Genomic DNA, 24,680 nt, shown 5'->3' with positions numbered 1-24,680 from the left:
AACTTAATGAGCTCCTCAGGACCTCCAAAATGGAGCTCTTTCACCAGGCATTTGATTAAGGCTGGGTCGCCAGTAACATCTATAAACCACTCCCCTTCCAAAAACACGGTAACACTTCTTTTATTTTGGGAAGGCACTGTGGAAGAAGCCGGTAAGGACATGGATTTTTTTTAGAATTTATAGTTTTAACCTATGTTTTTATGTGCCTTGAGGCAGCTGAGCCAAGAGGGGCGGTCTGATAAATCAAATTATACCTAAATAAACTAAAAGAAAATAAGCATATACGTACAAGTTTGTGCTTTTCTTCTTCTCCTGCTCCTCCAGTATAGCTTCCTTGAAAGAATCACAAATTAATAATTGGGTCCAAACTACATCCATGTGGAATGTCCTAGCAAAAAGGCACATTTCTGAGAAATTCTTTTTGTTTACAACCACCCCCAGTAATAAAAGAAGTTACAGACTGCATAATAGGCTGCCTAAGGAGGTGGTGAGCTCCCCCTCACTGGCAGTCTTCAAGCAAAGGTTGGATACACACTTTTCGTGGATGCTTTGGGCTGATCCTGCGTTGAGCAGGGGGTTGGACTAGATGGCCTGTGTGGCCCCTTTCAACTCTATGATTCTGTGATTCTATGACTAGATGGCCTGTATGGCCCCTTCCAACTCTATGATTCTATGATTCTATGATATATTCAATCCATGCACATAATTATATGTCTTAGGGATAAAAATTCCTTTAGGCAGATAGACATCTGCGCTATCAGGTAACAATACATTTCTGAGGTAATTTTTTTGCTTGCTACTCCCCCTCAAAACAATCTGTCTTCATGCACTGTACAATATCATCAGCCCATACACGTGGTACCATTGGTAGAAGTTATTTTATAGTGAAATATTCTTTTGGTCGAGCTGCTTACCCTGATACTGTTAACAATCGCAGCTGATTTGCTCTCTGCAGCCTCAGGGTTACCGATCAAATAGTCCCAAGCACAGAACACCCTCCAACAAAATGTGTAATTTTCATCCGAGGCACTGGCTAGGCTCATTCTCGAGTTTTTGGCCATTCTGTAGAAGAACCATAAATATAAAATGGTCAAGGGCTTGTTCACGCTAGTCCGATCTCTGCTTAGTTGGTTCCTCATCATTTGATTCACTTACAGACAAACAGACAAACCATCTCCATTGTCAAGTATTTAAAGTTAGCTGCAAGCGACAGGAAACAGTCCTGCCTGTCTCTGGTTAATTTGTGGGTGATCATCTGCATGTTCCCCTCTTCAGAGTGACCAGTGACTTTGGATATGTGGATGATTCCTGAGAGATAACTGTCTTGCTAGAATCTCTCTCACTCCCACTGCACTGAAGTACAGCCAGGGATAAAGGAAATGCAAATATCCCTTCAAGAAGGACGTAGATGAAATTGAAAGGGTACAGAGGAGAGTGACGAAGATGATCTGGGGACAAGGGACCAAGCCCTATGAAGATAGGTTGAGGGACTTGGGAATGATCAGCCTGGAGAAAAGGAGGTTGAGAGGGGACATGATAGCCCTCTTTAAGTATTTGAAAGGTTGTCACTTGGAGGAGGGCAGGATGCTGTTTCTGTTGGCTGCAGAGGAGAGGACACACAATAATGGGTTTAAACTACAAGTACAACGATATAGGCTAGATATCAGGAAAAAAAATTTCACAGGCAGAAGAGTTCAGCAGTGGAATAGGCTGCCTAAGGAGGTGGTGAGCTCCCCCTCACTGGAAGTCTTCAAGCAAAGGTTGGATGCACACTTTTCTTGGATGCTTTAGGATGCTTTGGGCTGATCCTGCGTTGAGCAGGGGGTTGGACTAGATGGCCTGCATGGCCCCTTCCAACTCTATGATTCTAGGATTCTATCCCCAATCTGAAACTTGCCCCCGTCATGAACTCAGAGAGGCAATTTTCTCTCAGCCTCAGCATTCCCTCCATCGTGGGGACAATGCTTGCCTACTTTGACCAAGAGGTTCAGTCTACCCCAGGTGGAGCTTAAATAAGACCTTTGAAGGGGGCCCTGCAGCCTCCAGCTTCCTTAATTTTTAAAATGCAGTTCTGGCTGCCTCCTCTGGCCTTACTTAGCTTCTCATATGACGTTGAATACAATATTTTTTTTTCTTTTTCTGGCCAATGAATGCAAAGTTTGAATCAGGCAGCAGCACCTTTAAGACCAAATTAACCTCCCCCCTTCTCCTCAAAGCCTCCCTTCTCCTCAAAACAAGCAGGAAACTCTCCCTTTTTGGAGGGGGCCCAGTCAAAGAGCAGCATTACTTCTTTAAGAGGATGATGAAGCTGTACGCAAACACTGCCATTCCGACAAGGAAGTACGCCAGGGGCAGCCGATAGCCCGCTCTCCCAATCTTCCTTTCCTGGCCGTAGTACCCATAGAATAAAACAGAATACTGGAGATAACCCTGCAGAAATATCAATGGAAACAGTAAACAGGAACAGTGGCATCTCCTAGGTTTTGTTCTTCTAAGCTGCTATACAGAAGCACAATCAAAGTACGGTCCGAAATCGGGACGTACGCCTCGGCTCGGTTCGGCCCCGTTGGCCTCGGGCTGCGATGAGCCCTGAGGGGGCCGAACCGATCCGAGCCGTGGCGCACGTCCCAAGTCTGAAACATGAGCAGGATTTTCTGACTTGCCCCCAAAGACCAGATGGTGTCCAGGTCTTGTGCAGATTTGGCCTTATCCAGAGGGATCATCTTCCGGTCCGTGCTTCCAAACGGCTTTCCGGCCAGGATCTGGAACAAAACAAAAGCCAAAAATACTGTTTGGGGGGGGGGAGGATGGAATTAGACCTATGTTCAATGCAGGTTGCAAATGCTGGCAGGGGCTCATGGGAGTTGTAGTCCATGGACATCTGGAGGACCACAGGTTGACTACCCCTGTACTAGAGGTACCTAACTTGCAGGGAATCTCTGGCTGACTCTCCTCTACCTCTGTGAGATTTTCTACCATAGAAACTGATGGTGGGGAGCATTTATTTCCTTCCATGTAAAGAAGTGTTCCAAATAAAGAAGCACCTACAGCCTGGCAGGTCAGGAGCCATGCTGGGCCCAGCATAGCCAGTACAGGAGGTTGGGAGCCATATTAAGCCCTGCAACAGACTCTCAGGAAGCTAGGAGGTGTGGTGCGCCCAGCAGAGGCACAGTAACTTGTGAGGTGTACAGGGCTTTGCAGTAGAGGCACAGCCGCCTGGGAGCGGCTCTGTGCCTGACCAGAGATGCAATCTACCTTGAGTCTTGGCAAGAAAGGAGGGCTGTGAATGAAATTAGTAAATAACTACATTTTAATGGGGGGGAAAGATTGGTATGCAGAAAAAGAAACTGGTGTGGGAAGAAATTGAGACAGACAAATTTGTTTCTCGCAAGGGAAACAGAAGTGAAACAGGCAGGTTCTCAAATTGGGTCTTGCCCCTGTACTGACCACACCAGGGGTAGTCAAATGGCGGCCCTCCAGATGTCCATGGACTACAATTCCCAGGAGCCCTTGCCAGAGAATGCGAGTCCATGGACATCTGGAGGGCCGCCGTTTGACTACCCCTGGACCACACCTAGATCCTTCACGCTTACCTCGGGCAAAACGACAAATGCTCCCGTCATGATCGTGAGGACAATATTGATCCCAAATAGCCATCTCAAGAAAATGAAGTACGAAGCGACTCCAGATCCAAAGTGACCTGAAAACCACACAGCAAAACGGAGAGGAAAAGAAACACACCATGGATGCAGTTGTCCAGGGATACAATTTGGCCAGCTTTACTTTTTGAGAACCAGAAGGGCAAATGATATCAGCAGGGCTCAGAGAGAGAAAGACTTGCTGGCATTTTGGGATGTTACTTTAATTTGAAATGAAAGACTTCTAAAGATGAATTTTCCTTGGATGGATATTTTGTTTACTAAAATCTAAGTCACCTCAGATGCACGTCTGTATATCTTTATTGATGTTTCTGTAGCGCCCAATTTGTTTTAAGGCTGATGGAGGACTCCCTTCAACTTTTAAAACGTTATTTCGGTGAGACGAGCCAAATTCATGTCGCTTTAGTAAAATAAAGATATGCGGATGGAAAAGGATAACTGCTAAAGTCAGGAATCAAACTAATTAATTCGGATGCTGTGGGAATACATAAAGAAATGTTCTTTCCTTACAGTTATTGGCTAGGCCAGGCTTTTGACCGTGGAAGAGCCCCTGAAATAAATTTTCAGGCTTTGAGGACTCTCCGGAAGAGATGCCAGCTGGCCACGCCTCCCTGCCACGCCCCCTGGAAGTGACATATCACCAGAAGTGACATCACCACCCACACCCTTCACCTTCTTTTCACTCCCTCCTCCCACCTCTACTTCTACTACGGCAGCTCCTCCTCATGTAGGTCAGAAAGAAGGGCAGGAGCAGAGAAGGCTGCTCGGACCTCCTGTAACATGCCACAACCGACTTCTCCCCTTTGTTTTTTAGATCTACTACATCGAGCCTTCTGAGGGGAGGTGGTCAGTTCCCTATTGTGGCCAAGTCCACTCAGGCAGGAGGGGCAAGGATGGGGACCCCCTCCAGACTTCCTGTGGGCCCTTGGGGGTCCATGAACCCCTGAATGGGAATCCCTAGGCTAGACACTGAATGGTCTACATCTCAACCCTAAACATGTTTATTTGGTGTAAGTTCCATTGATAGTAATGGAGTTTGCCAGGAGGGATACTGGCTAGGAAACGAGTGATAATTGATTTCCTAGCTCTGTTGCAGAATGTAGTGAGTTTGCTGCTGTTAAAAACGGCTTTTCAGCCATCCTGCAGGGTGGCCCTGCTTCCTGAACATCCTCTATTACGTGGCATGTTGGTTTCTTCTAGCTTGATTCTAAGGTAAAGGTAAAGGTATGGATCATTATTTATTAAAGGTAAAGGTATCCCCTGTGCAAGCACTGAGTCATGTCTGACCCTTGGGGTGACGCCCTCTAGTGTTTTCTTGGCAGACTCAATACGGGGTGGTTTGCCAGTGCCTTCCCCAGTCATTACCGTTTACCCCCCAGCAATCTGGGTACTCATTTTACCGACCTTGGAAGGATGGAAGGCTGAGTCAACCTTGAGCCGGCTGCTGGGATTGAACTCCCAACCTCATGGGCAGAGCTTTCAGACGGCTGCCTTACCACTCTGCGCCACAAGAGGCTCTTCAGTTTGATTCTACTTACTTTCTATTTTCTTTATCCTCATTTCCCAAGGAATAAAGATCACCATGAAGTTATACGCAAGCCGAACGAACTTTCGCCACAGCTGGAGGGGGAAAGAATTCAGAAACCATTTTTGTAGTATACGAAATTACCATGGAGCATTGTTTCCTTCTGTGTCAGGAATATCGTTTGAAAAATGCATTTCACCGCTGATATGCTGTGGGTGGGGAATGGAGGACACTTTTATAATGGAATGTGATCATAGCCCACAATAGGGTGCGCTCCCAGGGGCTCCACAAGGTGACTCCTCCCACCCATGGATCAGGGCCATAGACTCCCCCCTTCGCTCATCCACAGTTCTGATATGTTTGCAAATACGTGCCTCTTCAGAAACCTCCACATTTGGTGACATTTCGGTGCCAACTCTGATCTTGCTTATTGAGACTCTGGTTAAGCGACATCTGGGGTGACAGCTACATGCACGTTTCCTCTCTGCTCCGCTATTCTTTCCTACACAGCCAATCTCTCCCAAGCCGAATTTTCATTTGTCCACAAATGACTGATCCAAAGTGTCAGAGCAAAGGTTATTTTATGGCACCACTGGGGCTTTATTGCTGTAAGTTGAAGCATTTTAATTAAACAAAGAATTAACAGATGGCACGAACGGCCCCGCACTTCTATTGTAATCAGATCTTTCTGCTAATGCATTGGATGTGTTACAGCACAAGGAAACGTGTTTGACACGGATGCCAAAACAGAACAGCCTGAAGCAGCCGTGCTCGGTCTATTGAGAATGAATGAAAGATGCGATATCGCTCCGAACAAGCAAAATAAGATCAAAATAACTACCGAATATTATTTTTTATCTCAAACTAAGTCCATTAGAAATTTAAAGGGGACCTTTGCATTGCTAGTAAATATAAGGCCCCCTTTAAATTTTTAGTGGACTTAGTTTGAGATACAAATGATATTTGGTAGTTTTTTTGACTTTGAGAGGAATAATGGGATTCCAAATTTTGAATGTTTTAAATTATCTGTATTATGTTAAGCATTAAAGTCCCTCTAGTAAAGGAGAATTGATTGCTTAAGGTGTAGGCTAGGTTATGTTAATTCTTGGAAACAAGAAAATAAATCTACATATAACAAACAGTTTCTCTAAACTCTGGGATAATGCAAAAGTGTCACCCTTAAACCATTTTTTTTGGTCAAGGAAGTAGCTTTTTCTCTCCCCTTTTTCGGTTTTTATACCCCACTTTTCACTACCCAAAGGAGTCTCAAAGCAGCTTACAATTGCTTTCCTTTCCCTTCACGTATGAACCGATGGAGAATTCTATCCTTCTAAGCTCATCGACGTAGGTGGACTTGAAAGACAGCATATGACTGTATGGTAAAACTATCATTTCAAAAATCTGCGGACACAGTTCTACATTTGCCAATTCTCTCCTGTCCCCCCCCCAGGGGGGTGGAATCTCATACCTTACTCAGTTGTGCAATCGGCATGGAACATGCATACATGCAAAAAAAAAAAAGCTTCACCCGTTGAATTTCTGCCTGCTGCAATTCTTAAAAGCACCAGCATTCTTCCAGAGACAGTGAGTGGCAGCCCACAGCCTGCTTCTCACGTCTCTGCACAGCCTGCAACATTGTGTGGGAACATCTTTCCCTCGGCAAAGAGAAATCCTCTGAGATTTGCACCCAAGGTTGGCTCTTGAGCGCTGACCCAAGCGGAAACTGACCTCTGCTCCAGCCGCCTGGTAGCCTCGCGTCCTGGTCAGCCGACCTTCGTACTTGAGCACAATCTCTTTGGCTTGTCTGACAGGGAAGACGAGAGCTTCATTTCGTGTGACCAAAACTCATTACGCACAGAACTCCTGCCATTCGCCTCTCATAAATCACATCTAACTAGCTTGCCAACTAGCCTGAATTACTGCCAGAAGATTCAGTCTGCTCAATGGTTTGGGCCTGTCCCCTCCTCCCTCACTCCCTGTTTCAACGGGAGTTTTACTGCCATACAAAACACACCGGTATTTTTCCTTTAGGTAAAAAAGAAAGCCTCGCATTGGGCGTTAACAGTGCAAATACCGGTAATTTCTTATGGTTTGCTGTAGTTTTTGGAATACCCACATCCCATTTGGCAAGGTAATTCAGTCAATTTTAGGAGGAACACTGTTTTCTGTTGTTTATTTATTTACGGTCATTTAGACCAAAATTTCAGATGCACTACTACACAATAGCAGTTTGCAAAAGGGAGGGTCATGCATTAAAATGTTAAAAATGCATCAACAATAAAACTTAAAACTTCTCCACCATAAAAGCCAACATTTAGAAGCATGAACTGCCGTTAAATCCTTAAAATACAAAACAAAAGACAAGATTGAGAGACGTACGATAATATCTACTAACCAAAAAACATAAGAAGTTCTGTGTATATTATGGCTATACATGAGTGACCCAATCTTTCCTAATTCTTAAAGCTGGGCACACAAATTTTGCAACATTGACCGTAAATAAACGAGGAACACTGTTTGTTATGAAGTATTTGCCATTTGCTGTACCAGCAAACAAGGGCCCATTCCGCACACACAGGATAATGCACTTTCAATTTGCTTTGGAACCTGGATTTTCCTGTGCAGAACAGGAAAATCTACTTCTAAAGTGCATTGAAAGTGCATTATCTATTGTGTGCAGACTCGGCCAAGGTTTCTTGGCCCTTGAGCTGATTTGCTTTTCAAATTAAAAATACTTGGAATACTAAGACTGATGGTGGGAATTCACCCACTACCATGCAAACCACTCTGCCACCACTGGTGTTCTGTTACAGATATTCTTTCCTCCCCGCCCATTCCCAACTAATAGCAATGATTTTGATTCTGGAGAGCTTGCAAGCCTTCAAGGCATACTTCAGAATGTCCCTTACCTTAGCGCCCTCAATTTCTGTCTCATGGGCCATGGTCGGCATCGGATATTGGACATGATTTCCTTCTGAAACTGTATGTTCTGGAAGATCTGCTCCGGGTCATTGCTGTCCACTTTTTCATCCCCATTATCGTCATCTGAGTTGCTAAATGCAGCCAGTATTCCCGAGGCAAGCACAAACACGGAAAGTTGATTTCCATCAAAAGAAGAAGAGTTGGTTCTTATGTGCCGCTTTTCTCTACCCGAAAGAGTCTCAAAGTGGCTTACAGTCGCCTTCCCTTTCCTCTCCCCACAACAGACACCCTGTGAGGGAGGGGAGGCTGAGAGAGTCCTGACATTACTGAACAAGAAGAAGAGTTGGTTCTTATATGCTGCTTTTCTCTACCCAAAGGAGTCTCAAAGTGGCTTACAGTCGCCTTCCCTTTACTCTCCCCACAACAGACACCCTGTGAGGGGGGTGAGGCTGAGAGAGCCCTGAGATTACTGAAGAAGAAGAATTTGTTCTTATATGCCACTTTTCTCTACATGAAAGAATCTCAAAGTGGCTTACAGTCGCCTTCCCTTTCCTCTCCCCACAACAGACACCCTGTGAGGTGGGTGAGGCTTAGAGAGCCCTGAGATTACTGAAGAAGAAGAAGAGTTGGTTCTTATATGCTTTTCTCTACCCGAAGGAGTCTCAAAGCGGCTTACATTCGCCTTCTCTTTCCTCTCCCCACAACAGAAACCCGGTGAGGGAGGTGGGGCTGAGAGAGTGTTGACATTACTGCTCTGTAAGAAGAGCTCTATCAGGACAGCGCCAAGGTCACCCAGCTGGCTGCATGTGGAGGAGCGGGGAATCAAACCTAGCTCACCTGATCAGAAGTCACTGCTCTTAACCAACACATTGCATGAATGCAGCGTGATCCTGGTACTGCTGCTAGAGACTTAAGTTCTTGTCGGTTTGATGCCATTTATAACCCATTATTCCTCTCGAGGGGAGAGCATTTTAAAAAATAGCCATGCCTTTCTATACCCCCTGACAGCCTGATATACCCAGGGGTAGGTCTCCCTGAGTGTAACAGGTATTACTCCAAAGTATGCACAAGATCACAGCCTACAGAGGGAATTCTATCACTGAAGGGGATTAATGTGTTGTCTGATTGTTGTAATCATTGCTAATTGCAGCTGTTTTCTCCAACACCTTGAAGAAAAGCAGTAAACTGTAAGCAGAGTTACATGTTTCTAAGCCAGTGACAATCAGTAGGTTTAGAAGGGTGTGAATCTGCTAAGGGGAGTGCAGGAGGGTTACATTTGCAAGTATGTGTGTAGATGTATACATTAAGTGGAAAAACACCCCCCAAAAAATACCACACCGTCCATCCCATCAGCTCACCGATCAGCTGAAATGGAAGCAGAATTCTGAAATCTATCGCACTGAACCACAGGCAAAAGCTTGGGACTTTGGGGACAGTACATTCCAAAGCTTTGTTTGCAAGGGTTTTGCTAGCCCCTCTGGCTTGTAAGAACAGAAGGCATCACCAAACCAGGCTATGCCGGGGGGTCCAAGAACAAAGCTTCCCCCATCTCTTTCCCGCTAAACAGCGTGGGCGTTTTAGTTTCGATCGGGACCGAGGTGAAGGAGTCGTTTCCCTGACCTGAAGGTGCTGAGGGGGAGCCCCACTAGGATAAGAATACAGGGGCTGATATGGGCATGGGGGTGGGAGACAGATTAAGCACAGTGCGACAACTATGAAGCCTGCCCGAGCCCAGAATTTGTAAATCATGGAGAAGGCATGTCCATTATGTGAATCACATACAATTAGAAACTTGTCACAGAAGGGAGAAAAGAGCTGTACTTGCTCATAATCTTGCTTCTTCTTTACAGTTCTAAAAGTGACAGGATCCCCTCATCTTAATTCATATAAGCCCCCCCCCCCCAATATTTCTACACCACCGGCAAGGCAAAGAAAACTGCTCACCTGTGCGGAGGCTCTGGGTAGGCGTAGATGCTGGCGTGGCGCTTCACACTTTTATACCTCTTGCAGGGCACAGAGTTTTTGGCTCCGTTTCCTGATGACATATCTGGAATCTCAGCGTTCAAACAGCAAGTCGCAGCGGTCAGGAGTGCGGGGGAGCCTGCCGAGCAGCCGAGGGACGCCGAGGGTGGTTTCTTGTGCCTCTTCCTGTGCGCATCTGGTGCTCCTTAACAGTGAAGAAGACCAGAGAGCTGAGGAATACGTATGGACTCTTAAAGGCACAGTACTCCGGCTGCTGCCTCCACAGCCCCAAGGCCAGGTATCCCCTGCATGTACAGAAACAAACCTGGCGCTGCAAACTATGAACTTGTCAGCCGCTGGAAGCAAGCAGGACTTTGTGCAGCAAGCAGGGCTTTGTGCACACCCAAAAGGTTGATAATGAATAGATGCACCTGCTGGTTGCTCTGCGCATTTAGGTTTTATCTACCGCTTTGTTGTGTCGGTAGTTCTGCCAAGGACGGAGCTTGAGATCGAAGGCCGGATCCAGTCTGTTTAAAGTGAAACTGGCCAAAAGCGCGCACCAGCAGGACAATCTATAGTGCTGCATTGTATATAAATTGGGGGTTTCATGGGGCTCCCCTAGCTGAGTTTTGGTTCAGTTTTTGCCTCTTGTACCATCATGCTGGGGTCACAATAAAGAGCTGCAAGGAACTCCCAGTGTCCTGGTCTCTGCACCCACGGATCTAGCCTGCTTCATTAGTATTTGTATTTTAATGCTAGTGTTTTTGCTGATTTTGAATTAGAATCCTCGAATCATAGAGTCATCCCTGCAGGAAATGGTCAAGAGGCTACAATCCCCTCAGTCCACCCACTTAAAATCTGCCTAAATTGACAGAATTACACTTCTTTTGAATGATTTTGTAACTTCTGTGGGAGCTGAGGTTGCAGCCTAGAATTTAAGCAAAGAAAGAAGAGCTGGTTTTTATATGCCACTTTTCTTTACCCGAAGGAGTCTGAAAGCAGCTTACAGTCACCTTCCCTTTCCTCTCCCCACAACAGACACCCTGTGGGGTGGGTGAGGCTGAGAGAGCCCTGATATCACTGCTCAGTCAGGACAGCTTTATCAGTGCTGTGGGAAGCCCAAGGTCACCCAGCTGGCTGCATGTGGGGGAGTGCAGAATCGAACCCGGCATGCCAGATTAGAAGAAGAAGAGTTGGTTCTTGTATACCACTTTTCTCTACTCGAAGGAGTCTCAAAGCAGCGTAAAATCACCTTCCTTTCTCTCCACACAACAGACACCCTGTGAGGGAGGTGAGGCTGGGAGAGCCCTGATAATACTGCTCAGTCAGGACAGCTTTATCAGTGCTGTGAAGAGCCCAAGGTCACTCAGCTGGCTGCATGTGGGGGAGCGCAGAATCAAACCCGCATGGCCAGATTAGAAGTCTGCACTCCTAACCACTACACCAAGCTGGTGTTGCACCCCACCCAGAGATCTGGAACTGTGCTCCAGCACAGGAGAACCAGCAGGATTTTCTTAGAAAAGGTGAACGGGCTTTGCTTGGGAGACTGCCTGCCCACCACTCTTGAGCTGGCAACTGTCATGTGAAGCTGAGAGACAGAACTGGGTGTAGCCCAGGCCACAACCTTACTGCAACAGTGAGGCCCAACAGACTTCAACAAGATTCTGTTTAACGGAACATGCACCCTCAAATGTAACCCAGAATCATTCTATTTATAACCTGCTTTTCTCTCCAGTGGAGACACAAAGCAATTTACAACACCATTCCTCTCTGTTCCGCTTTAACTTCACAACAACCCTGCAAGGCAGGTTAGGCTGAGACTACTACATAGATAGATATGTGGTTTTTAACTCTCCCTCCTTCCGTGGAATTCTAGGCAGCAATCTAGAAAAGACCTCCTGGGGACAGGAGGCTAAGGCACAGTTTAAGAGCACCAACTAAGGACAACTGCAATCAATCATTTGTCACATCACCGTGCAGATATAAGGACAGAGTAAACTAGCAGGAAATTAGTAAATAGCATCATGATGCTTGTTTCCTGCTAATTTCCTCTCTCCTTATATTTGCACGGATGATTACTATTTCATTGTCTGAGGAAGTGTTCCTGCACATGAAAGCTCCCACCTAGGATAAAACTTTGTGTGTCTTAAAGGTGCCACTAGATTTTGTTCAGCTTGGATGAAATTCATCCTTGCAGCACCCTTCACCCCTTTTACTCACAGCCAGCTAGAATAAATCCCTGCCGTCTACAATGAATACAATTTCCATTTTGATTTTGGGCGCTTTGTATTTTCCCTCCGCAACATGCATGATTGATCTGTGGTGATCCTACCTTTTCCCAACAATATCCAGGAGTGGATATAAGTTGCAATATTTTTAAAAACTACCATCAGTATAAGTGTAGATTTCTGCTATTTGTGAATTAACCTCCTACTCCATGCCTGCAATGCTGATGTAGCATGCATTCTTCCCTGATTGGCCAGGGTGTCAGTTCAAAGACTTTCTGGTTCCCGGTTGCAAGGCTTGTCCTTAAAGTGACTGCACTCCAGAAGCCCTAACTTCTCTCAGCAGAGATTTGCCTCTTGGATTTATTTTCCCCTCCTCCGCTGTCTCCAATCCTCCCCCCCCACCTTCGTTCAGGAAAAGAGACTCCTGCTGTGCTTGGCTCCCCTCCCTGTTCAAGTGCAGAACACTTTCTGTTTCAATTTGGGGGGGGGGAAGATCCAGGTTCATAGAATCATAGAGTTGGAAGGGGCCATAAAGGCCATCTAGTCCAACCCCCTGCTCAACGCAGGATCAGCCCAAAGCATCCTAAAGCAGATCAATCTGAATTCACCAGGATCAACAATGGAAAAAACAAAGTAAGTGCAGAATCAGCCCAGCTGCAGTTCAAATCAATCTGAATTCACCAGGATCAACAACGGAAAAAACAAAGTAAGTGCAGAATCAGCCCAGTTCCAGTGAACTCCAGTGGTAAATAAAATTAGATGTCTAACAACACAATGCTAAATCTTCCATTAATTTTAGGGAGCCAAAAAGTGCATAACTGATTAGGATTCTAGTACAAGCCTGTTAGGAAATTCAAGTCAAGCAGAGTTGTGAGAATCATTACAGGGGCCGTTTGGATACATGTTGACATGGAATGATTCTCTCATTGCAGCTTTGATTTACACCTAGTCCCTGATGGGATTTTGCTCCTTTCCATATAAGGGCCCCCCCACCCCAACAATTACTCTGTGTGCAATGGAGAAGCCAAGATATCGGTCGCATAAATCAAGCCCAGGGTTTCTGGAGTTTTATTTGTTTCCTTGAGCAAAGACACCACATTAAGTTCCCTCTGCTAGGTTGGAGCTTGCTTTTCTGTTCAGGCTCCCAGCTAATTTACTGAGTCATTGTCTGCTGAAATATGCCGTGCTCCAAATGGCACCGTTAAAGTTATGCGCATGAGGAGACCCAAATGCAAGAGGAGGGGGCCGTACTTCGTGGTTTAACTAAGAGCCATACGTTCGTTGGCTTTTTCTGCAAACCCAATACAATTGTTTAAGTCAGGGGTAGTCAACCTGTGGTCCTCCAGATGTCAATGGACTACAATTCCCATGAGCCCCTGCCAGCAAATGCTGGCAGGGGCTCATGGGAATTGTAGTCCATGGACATCTGGAGGACCACAGGTTGACTAACCCTAGTTTAAGTGATGTTCTTTTTAGTGACTAAGAAATAGCAGAGACTTTGAAAAGTGCTTGCGCCTCTATAAATACGTTGCATGCACATGCGGAAATGGCTCAAGTAGCCACCCAGTAATGTAATGTTGGAATATTAATTCAGAATAAGAATATTAATAGTCTTGAGAATATGCATACCTGCAGTTTAAATAATGCCTGTTCTGAAGGAGCACGGAGAACCGATGTTTGTGAGTGGAGAGCTAAAGTAACATCGCATCTCTGGCCTTCCTTACAGGAACATTCTCCTGGAATTCAGACCTCAGGTTACTTTCATGATCTGGCAGCTTGTGAGTCTATCCACATTCCTGAAGTTTTTTTTTACAAACTAGCAATGTGAGCAGCAATCTGTTAACATTTCTGAATTTGACATTCTGCTTTTAAAAGTTTGCTTTGGACGTTTAGTCCAGCATGGTGTAATGGTTAAGAGCAGTGGCTTCTAATCTGGCAAGGTGGATTTAATTCCCTGCTCCCCCACATGCAGCCAGCTGGATGATCTTGGGCTCGTTATAGCCCTGATAAAAGCTGTTCTGACCAAGCAGGAATCTCAGGGCTCTCTCAGCCTCACCCACCTCACAGGGTGTCTGTTGTGGGGAGAGGAAAGGGAAGGTGAATGGAAGCTGCTTTGAGACTCCTTTGGGTAGGGAAAGGCAGCATATAAGAACCAACTCTTCTTGTTGTAGTTGACAACATACCCCCCCACGCTATCATTTTAGTTACTGTTGAACGTTAAGACAACAATACATCAATTTGATTCTTTTAGTCCATGGTGCTGGCCTTCTTAATCCATTTTCCTTAGCATTCATTGCAAGAGACAATAGTTATGCATGATAGCATCCCTCATCGCTGGACTGGCATGCAATGCTCAGCTACTCATGGCGTTCCACCCTTGGAGTAGGGCCGAGCAAGCCAGACCCCAGACACTCTTGTCAGCCAGGCCTGGCTAGACCAGCATTTTCTGTGCACTTCAGCCTGACAGAAGCCACTGGGTGAAACCTGAACAGCAACCTCGACTTGAACCCGGTTCAGCGTGGATGAGCGATTGGGATGTGAGTGTCCTGCATAGTGCGGGGGGGGGGGTTGGGCTAGATGACCCAGGAGGTCCCTTCCAACTCTATGATTCTATGATTCTAGACCTCGTTAGATCCTGCTTCAACAAATGAAAATCAGTTCTCTGGGGATTCCTTTGCTGCAGGGCATGAGAGGGGGCAATTTGGGTCAGTGCCCGAAGAGGAGAATTTCAGTGCGGAAACGGACAAAGAACTCCACTCTATAAAAATGCAAATCCAAACAATATCCCTAGTGCAGAAACAGTCTCAGCCTAAGATTTCCTCATGGGCTTGTGATGAGGAGGAAATAGAGGGAGTCAAACTGCTCCCTATGGGAGAGAAAATAAATCCAATGAATACAATAAAAATAAAAACCAGGGCATAAATACATAAATGCACAAACAATGGCAGTCCAAGTCTAATTGTCCACCAAGAGACCAAAATCTATCCATTTCTATACGGCCTTCTATAGGATCTATATTTGGGAATCATAGACTGAATTAGCAGGCTGTAACACAATTCATTCGGGAACAATTGCTTGAATATTCTACTCTCTTGTTGCAACTCTATTGTATACAAATGAGACCGGGGGCTCATCCTCCCGCCCCAGAGACAACCATATAAAAATCTATCTCTCCCCGCCAGCTATCATAAGCGCAAGTCACTGACGGCTGTTCAGGGGCCTGCCCCTCCATTCTGGCCATTATAAACCTTATCTGATGTGGACACCTGGTATGAACTAACCAGGCAGCTTGGAAGGGTGCAGAAGACCATGAAATCCTCTCCCCTCGCAACTGGGAGGGGAGCTGCTCTTACGACACTGCTAGATAAGCCTCTTGTCAGATGATTTAAGGACAAATCGTAGACTCCTCTCCCTGTTGGCAATTCGACTGTCGATGGACAAGACACATCCCACACATCCTAGGCCATGGGTAGTGAAACTGTGGCCCTCCAGATGTCCATGGGCTACAGTTCCCATGAGCCCCTGCCAGCGAATGCTGGCAGGGGCTCATGGGAACTGTAGCCCATGGACATCTGGAGGGCCGCAGTTTCACTACCCCTGCTCTAGGCACCACCTTCAGCATCTGGCAACACACATGATGCTGCTACCAGGATGAAGCAATCTGTAGATGTTGGCTGTTGTTGCTGCTATACAGGAAGGGAAGGAAGATCTCTGTCTCCTTGGCTTTCCGGCGAAAATTAAATCTTCAGCTCAGCTGCCATGAAGCCATTGGCAAATGATCCCTCCTGCGATCAAAATTATCCCTCCCCCTGTTAGATTCAAAGCAGAGAGTGTGGAATGGGATGTTTTACTCCCGCATCCATATAGAGAGTCCGAAGCGAATAGTTCAAACAGGACTCAGCCCATCCAAAGGGTTCAGTGGCCCGATTTCTTCATGAATGATCTCTTAAAGAATGTCAATAAACTTTAAAATCTGATAATACAAAACAGATGTGAGTTCTGCTCTTTGAACAAATACCAGCAGACCAGACTGAAAACCTTCAGAGATATTTATCTTTAAATGAAAAAGAAGATAGCTCTCTTTATAAATCAAGACATTAGAAAGTCCAGGCATGTCAAAATCATCCCAAACCTTTTTTGTAACTCTTTCAGTGAACTGTCAAATATTAAATACAATCTTAAAGCAATCAGAGTTCACGGGCAGGTGAAGAGAATGTGAATTCACAGACTTCAGATAATCCGCATGATTCATGAGAAAGGTGGTGATATAAATCCATAGTTATATGAATATACAAACAGTTCTATTAAGAAAAGAGACAGAGTTCTAATATGAAAGTGTGTGGACCACGAAGGCTCAATAACAATATTGATTTTTCTAGTTATGTATAATTTCTATTTTTTCTGTACCTGTCTTATGATATAATATATATGTCTAAATGTAATCTGTACCTTTAAGCAAGTTGTCTTCTCTGAATGTGCAGCTGTAACCAGTTTATAGAATAATAAAACATCATTTTTGGTAACAAGCACATTCAAGATAACCATTTGGCCATTCGAACAACAGGTCTGGGAACTATGGGTTACTAACAAAAGGGAGGGAGAGGAATGTGGAGGGAAGATAGGGAGTCATAAAACGTAGCAGCAGGAAATGACTTTTGGGTGTCAAACCAAAGCACCTGTGTTACCTCAGGGCAAGACGGGTCAAAGCAACAATTTAGCAACGCATAGAATCAAATCATAGAAACAGAATAAAATCATGGCAGAAAACCTGGGGATTCTGACACTTAATGTATTTTCAATTGATGTATGATATATGAAATATGTCTTTGTCTACAACAATATTGATGGGCAGTAGTGTAAAATAGTGTATACCTTCCAGTGTGTCCTATAAAGTCCGACCCTATTTTAAGTAAAGTCTGCATTACTTCTTTTAAGTGCTTTTCCACAATGTTTGGATGCTTACTATGATGATGATGATGTTATCCATTCAGTTGTGTCCGACCCTCGGCGATTCTATAGGAAAGTCTTCGCCATGCGCCTCTGTCTCTGACTGCTTCTTCTAGTTGGTTCATGGTCATCCCTGTGTCGGCTTTGATCGTGTTGAGTGATCCTATGGTGAAACGTTTCCTTTTGCCGCTGACCATGCCGAGCATTAATGATTTTTCTAGCAAGTTCGATCGCATGACGTGTTCAAAGGAAGTGAGCTTCAGCCGTAACATCTTCCCTTCTAATGACATAGTTGGTTTGCTCCTCTCTAAAACTCTCTTGTGGGTAACTTTGGCTGTCCATGGTATTTGCAGCATTCGTCTCCAACACCATAATTCAAAAGCATCTCTTCTCCTCCTGTCTTCCTTCTTCAAGGTCCAGCTTTCACATCCATAGGTTGTTATGGGGAAGACAACGGCATTGCCTAGCCGGCACTTTGTATTAAGGCTGATATCCTTCCGCATTCGGTTCATGTCTAACATTGTGTTCCAGCCCAGTGTTATTCTCTGTTTGATTTCATGGCTGCATCTACCACTTTGATTGATCATAGAGCCAAGAAAGATGAAATCATCAATACATTCAATGTTCTCATTGTCAGTCATGACTGCCAGTAGTTGTCGTGATCTTGTGTTTCAAATTTCTTTTCAAACTAACATCTTACCTCTTCCTGCTTCTGCATGGGGGGGCATTTGGCCAGATGCACCTTGTCTGCCCAGGAGCCAGGGCAGTCAAGTTCCCAGTGAGGAAATGGTCATGATTTCATTAGTGTCATAATGATCTCTTTTCAGTCATTCTGTAATTGTTATTGATATTCAAGATGATATTATACCGTGTGGCTCAAGACCTTGGGTCAAAGAAACGGATTGTTAATAGAGGAAAGGAAATTTGTGCCGCTATAAATGTAGACATTTCAGGCAAGCACACCCTAGGTCTTGGGCATATATTACATTTTTAAACACATTTGCCTCAAGGAAAATAATTTTATCTAGTGCTATTGGTTTGCCACACTAAAAGTGCCCCGAACTTGCCTATGTATAAAATGAGATCTGGATTTTCTGCAAGCTGAATTCTGCAACCAATACCAGATTTGTGATTTCCTGTACTTCCAGAGGACTGGAGCATAAATGCAGCCCTGATATATATCCACAGGTAGCTTCCTTCTGTCTCGATTTTTGGGAACAGATAATCCCCATCCTCACTTTTGCCTTTAACAACACTGTTCTGGAAATAAACAGAGTGGCAAAGGACGGCACATAAAAATCCTCAAACTTATTCTTTAACTTTGCCAACTGCTCATCTCCGATTCCAGTCAGGCTGCCTTTCAAGTCCCTGTGACTGGGTATGCATGTCACAAATATATTTAATCTCACCAGGGACTTCCATGAAAGCATTTTAACTTGATTATTTTGCAGACGGCCCAAATCACCGTAAAACCAGGCCACTGAAATGCAGGAGGTATATTTAGAGTTTCTGTAATGCGATGGGCAGCCGACACAGGAAATGTTACGGACGGTGCCTTGTAACCTCCTTGGCTGCTCTGGTCACACCGTTTGCTTCTTTGAAATCTTTCTCTCCTGCCTCCATCAGTTCAGCATTCCAGGAGCGGTTAACAGAAATAACTTTAAAATGTATATGCAAAATTAGCTAAAAGCGACAACAGCAGAGGTAGGGAGAGGCACCTGTTGGGTTTGCAGAAGGACCCAAGTATCTCCCAAGTATCCCAAGTATCTCCAGTTACAGAGTTCTAGTGGAATTGCTCTGGTCCTGGAGAGCTGCTGCCAGTCAGACTAGACCAGGGGTGGGCAAATTGTGCCCCTCCAGATGTCCATGGACTACAATTCCCATGAGCCCCTGCCAGCGAATGCTGGCAGGGGCTCATGGGAATTGTAGTCCATGGACATCTGGAGGGCTGCAGTTTGCCCACCCCTGGACTAGACAATCCTGATTTTGAAAGACTGAAGTTCTGACTCAATAGAAGGCAACTATATCTGATATACCTATAAGGCCATCTTTCATCTCTGATAGCCTTTCTATCTATACCCCACAAAGAGCACTACGATCTGCTAATACCAACCAGCTGGTGGTCCCTGACCCCAAGGAAGTACGTCTGTCCTCAACCATGGCCAGGACATCTTCTGTCCTGGCCCCCACCTGGTGGAAAAAGCTCCTAGAACACACCTGGATCCTGCTGGAGAAGGCACAGTTCTACTGTGGTGGGAATGTCGAGCCTTTAGAACAGGGGTAGCAAATGCTGGCAGGGGCTCATGGGAATTGTAGTCCATGGACATCTGGAGGACCACAGGTTGACTACCCCTGCTTTAGAACACATCAACTTTGATTGTGAAATTTATAATCAGGTCCGTGATTATCCCATCGCTCCTATAATTAAAGGCTCTCCTGGGAGACAGAGAATACACCGTATCTCTGATACGTTATCAGATAGAAATAAAGAATTCACTTTTAAAGTGGCCAAATTTGGCCGGTGGGCCAGTGGATTTATTGAGAGAAGGGACGATTTTACTACTGTGTAGACTATTTTATGTATTTTATTTGCTGTTTTTATGTGTTACGTCTATATTTTGTGTATGCCACTATTAATATTTTAACACTTATTGTATTGTCTTGTATTACCAGGGAACATTTATACTGGGGAATTTATCCTTATTTTCTGGTCTTGGGCCATAATCTGTAACATAACGATGGACTCATCGCCTACCTGAATGGGCCCTTGAGGAGTCACTTGCCCCAGAGCACTGATCAGGTAGGGTATGTCCCGCCCCTGCCTCTTCTTTGGCCCTCAGGGACATCACTCATCCCAGAGGACCAATCCAGTGGCGGATGCCCAGCCCCCGACCACGTCCATCTTCTCCTTCTACCCACAGGAAAAGCCAGCAGTCAGATATGTCAGCAAAGCAGGGTAGCTGGGAGGGGGGTAGAGGCTTGGTGGGGTGGTAGGAGGGATCATCTTGGGGTGGTTGGGGAAGGTGGGAGGAGGTTCAGCTTGGCGTAGTGGTTAGGAGTGCGGACTTCTAATCTGGCATGCCTGGTTCGATTCTGCACTCCCCCACATGCAACCAGCTGGGTGACCTTGGGCTCCCCACGGCACTGATAAACCTGTTCTGACCGGGCAGTGATATCAGCGCTCTCTCAGCCTCACCCACCCCACAGGGTGTCTGTTGTGGGGAGAGGAAAGGGAAGCTGCCTTGAGATTCCTTTGGGTAGAGAAAAGCGGCATAGATAACCAGCTCTATTTATTGGACCCAGCAAAGCTCCACAAATCAGCAAAGATCAAGTACTATTGGAATCAGTTTCTGATGCTTCAGACTTTGATGTTTTAACGCCACTGCTTAATGATGGTGAGAATAAAGATTCCAGTTGCAACAAGTGTAAAATTTGTAGCACTTGCTCGTCACGTGTACTCAAAATTCCGGCATCCAACAGACTTCACGACGAGGCAAATCCAATGTGAGAGGAGATTTTCATAGAATCATAGAGCTGACAGGGACCTGCAGGGTCATCTAGTCCAACCCACTCACAACTAAAGCTAAAGATCATAAAGACAGCCTACGAAATTCACTGTCTTGAGGAGAGCTTGGAATCATACGTGTTATTCTCCATTGAAAAGGAATTGTTAGATGAACTGGTAAAGGTAAAGGTAAAGGTATCCCCTGTGCAAGCACTGGGTCATGTCTGACCCTTGGGGTGACGCCCTCTAGCGTTTTCATGGCAGACTCAATACAGGGTGGTTTGCCAGTGCCTTCCCCAATCATTACCATTTACCCCCCAGCAAGCTGGGTACTCATTTTACCGACCTCGGAAGGATGGAAGGCTGAGTCGACCTTGAGCCGGCTGCTGGGATTGAACTCCCAGCCTCATGGGCAGAGCTTTCAGACTGCATGTATGCTGCCTTACCACTCTGCGCCACAAGAGGCTCATAGATGAACTGGATGCAAAAGGAATTATCGGCAAATTTGCACAATCGTCTAGTGAACTGAAACGATTCATCTTAATGTAACGGACTGCATGAAATGTGCTTTTGAACTACCTGCTAATGTGTAAAATGTTCAGTGTAAGCAAACTATTTAAAAATATTTATTTATTTATTTATTTTATTTATTTATCATACTTCTATACCGCCCTCCCCGGAGGCTCAGGGCGGTTTACATTATAACAAGGAACCTTACATAAAACAGTCTGTAAAACATATACATCAATAACCAACAATTGCAACCAAACACAACACAGTATAACAGTAAACAGTTGTGATACAAACAGGTCCAGGGCTTGTTGATGGGATTCTGAGGGGGGTGGTTTATTGATTGAATTCTGAGGGGGGGTGGGGGGGAGCAGGGGCCCTTGGTCGCTGTTGATTACGTCTGGTCTCGGCCAAATGCCTGATGGAGGAGCTCCTTCTTGCAGGCCCTGCGGAATAAATATCCACTATTTATTCAAAACTAGAAATCAAGCCCGCTGTATGCTAAATACAGCGGGTGCTAGCATCGTTCCTGGGCGCCCCCCCTGGACGGCAGCGCCCCCGGCCCCCTCCCCCGCGGGACCCCGGCCGCAGCAGGGTAAGCTGCTTGGAGACTTCTTTGGGCTGTGAAAAGCGGGGTATAAAACTAATTCTTCTTTATTCACTATCAGTGTTTGAAGACCAGCTCCTATACAGATGTGGATTAAGTCCCAGCAAAATGAAATAAACAATATTGATCTCTTCTTCTCCTATAACACCGAGTCATATGAGACGGGTTCTTTTGTAGCACTGCAGTATTTAAAAACCCACAGGAAATAAAGGTATTTTACAGCTTGGGCACTTTTCATGTGGAATGCCCTTGAAATTTCCTGAGTCATGACTAGTTCCTACATTCAATTTCTAACACTTGCCCTAAATCTTGCACGCTGTCATGCTCTCCATGCCTGCCTGCTCTTTGTATTTTCCAGCCATGGACAGATTTTCACATCAATTAAACCGGAAACGAAGTGTAGGGGTAATCGGGATCCAGCCCTGCAAAGGTGGATAGATCACAGCTGACAAAAGGAAGCAAGGGGAGAACTGGGCTTTAAGAAATATCACCCCATTTGGTACAAATGGGTACAAATGCCAGACTGCACAGTGGTACGTCAAGGCAAAGAAAAATGATGAACCAGTCGGGAGAATGCTCCCTCCCCAAATTCTAAGGTCATGGCTATTTTTAACCAGCTATGGCAGAAAGTGAAGAGGAACTAAAGAGCCTGTTGATGCAGGTGAAGGAGAGTGCAGAGGTTGGCTTGAAACTCAACATCAAGAAAACAAAGATCATGGCATCCAGCCCTCTCAATTCCTGGGAAATAGATGGGGAAGAAATGGAGGTAGTGACAGGTTTTATTTTCCTGGGCTCCAAGATCACTGCAGATGGGGACTGCAGCAAAGAAATTAAGATGCTTGCTCCTGGGGAGGAAAGCTAGGGCAAATCTAGACAGCATCCTAAAAAGCAGAGATATCACCCTGCCAATAAAAGTGCGTCTAGTCAAGGCTATGGTATTCCCAGTTGCAATGTATGGCTGCGAAAGTTGGACCATAAGGAAGGCTGAGAGTCAAAGGGCCATTTCCCACGGCGATCTTTGTTGCAAATTGTTTGCGGAATGAAAAATCGCCATTTAAAATAGTGGAATTCGTCGTTTTGCACACCTGGCTTTGTAGTGGAATCAGTTGCGTTTTTTTAGCGTTTCCCACAGGCTTCCGGTCTCGGCAGAAATCGCTAGAAAGGAAGCGCTATTGCCAAGCTTGTCCCGCCCCTGGCCGTCAAGCAGCCAATGGGCAGCCGTTAGCATGCTCCCAAACAGCCCCTTTCCCTTTAAGAAAGCTTTCTTAAAAAAAAAAACAGACCCATAGCAACGAATCTACGTAGATTCCTTGCACTGGAGAGACCCATCCAGCTGCCTAATGTGATCTATCGTTTGATTGTATGATCGTTGGCACGCTGCCTCGAGTGATAAAAAAAAATTCCCCCCCCCCCTTCTCACGGGCTCGATTTTCGGCTGAATTTATGTGTAAAAAATAAAGGGACTTTATTTCAGCAAACGGGCTTTTAAGTGGTTTGTGCTTAGTGACTAAAGGTGAAGGACTGAAGCCAGGGAAGCCTCTAAACAGAAAGAGGCTCGCCGGTGCGTTTATCCCCGCTCGCTCCGAGAAAAAAAAATGGCGATCGCTTCGCCGGAAGTTTGGAGGAGAGATCCAGGGGGAGGGACTTTGAAGAAACAGCTACAATGGTAACGCACAGGTCTTTAGCGCTATTGTTGCAGATTGGTTGCAGGAGTGTATCGCTATCCGGAGGGTGAATCCAGTTTTCTGGATTCCCCTGAAAGCGCCACAACGAAGCGCTTTTGGCGGGTCGGTTTCAGGATTGTTGCAGATTGTTGACGACGTCGTGCGTTATGGCAAATTAGTAGCGTTTTCAATCGGCAACCATTGTGCTATTTTTAAGCCGTGGGAAATGCCCCAAAGAATTGAGGCTTTTGAACTCTGGTGCTGGAGAAGACTCTTGCGAGTCCCTTGGACTGCAAGGCGAACAAACTGGTCAGTCCTGGAGGAGATCAACCCAGACTGCTCCTTAGAAGGCCAGATCCTGAAGATGAAACTCAGATACTTTGGCCCCCTCATGAGAAGGAAGGACTCCCTGGAGAAGAGCCTCATGCTGGGAGCGATCGAGGGCAAGAGAAGAAGGGGACGGCAGAGAATGAGGTGGCTGGATGGAGTCACTGAAGCAGTCGGTGCAAGCTTAAATGGACTCTGGGGAATGGTAGAGGACAGGAAGGCCTGGAGGATCATTGCCCATGGGGTCGCGATGGGTCGGACACGACTTCGCACCTAACAACAACAAGCAGCCTTCCTCAACCTTTTTTTACCATTGAGAAACCCCTGAAATATTCTTGAGACTTTGAGGAACCCCAGAAGTGGTGTGATCATGCAGAATGTGGTTGGGAAGCAGAGCTGTGTACATACCCACCCAGGGTATCTCTCCTTCCCACCCCCTCCAGACCCATCAATGGCCATTTTGGGAGCGGGGGGGGGGTAGGTGGGTGAATGTGACCATATATGGTCATATCACACACAGAAGGTCTAACCAATTTAAAGAATATACACAACATTAATTAGATCCCATCCATTTGGGAAACCCTTCTACGGCCATCAGGAAACCCCAGAGTTTCACAAAATCCTGGTGGAGACAGCCTGGGGTTGATGGTAGCTGAGCCCCCTGACTTCCAGGGGGTGTAGAGTGGCATAACTCTGCACAGGATTGCCTTGCCAAGGAACTATGCTGAAATTTAGATCACACACAAACGCCACCGCTATTGACATCCTCAGTCCTAAGCCTTCAACCTGAGAGCTGCTCTGATAAAGCTGGACACTAACCAGAT

The 24,680-nt window shown here is 45.7% G+C and overlaps 1 protein-coding gene across 1 annotated transcript in view; it reads right to left on the bottom strand.

The window, feature by feature from the left end:
* The window catches only part of TMC3 (transmembrane channel like 3), a 28,794-nt gene extending 18,527 nt beyond the window's left edge, over nt 1–10,267 (bottom strand). Inside the window, exons 1-9 of the mRNA XM_077317859.1 lie at nt 10,051–10,267; nt 8,094–8,237; nt 6,913–6,988; nt 5,198–5,279; nt 3,594–3,700; nt 2,664–2,762; nt 2,288–2,430; nt 915–1,062; nt 290–333 (exon numbers count right to left, since the gene is read on the bottom strand). Coding sequence (XP_077173974.1) covers nt 290–333; nt 915–1,062; nt 2,288–2,430; nt 2,664–2,762; nt 3,594–3,700; nt 5,198–5,279; nt 6,913–6,988; nt 8,094–8,237; nt 10,051–10,151 — 944 coding nt within the window. The 5' untranslated portion in view covers nt 10,152–10,267. The remainder of the gene's footprint in view (nt 1–289; nt 334–914; nt 1,063–2,287; nt 2,431–2,663; nt 2,763–3,593; nt 3,701–5,197; nt 5,280–6,912; nt 6,989–8,093; nt 8,238–10,050) is intronic.
* Nucleotides 10,268–24,680: the final 14,413 nt, after the last annotated feature.

Source organism: Paroedura picta, chromosome 18 (assembly GCF_049243985.1).
Source record: "Paroedura picta isolate Pp20150507F chromosome 18, Ppicta_v3.0, whole genome shotgun sequence".
Classification (NCBI taxonomy): domain Eukaryota; kingdom Metazoa; phylum Chordata; class Lepidosauria; order Squamata; family Gekkonidae; genus Paroedura; species Paroedura picta.
Note: the sequence above shows the minus strand (reverse complement) of the source record. Positions and strands in the feature narration are given on the sequence as shown.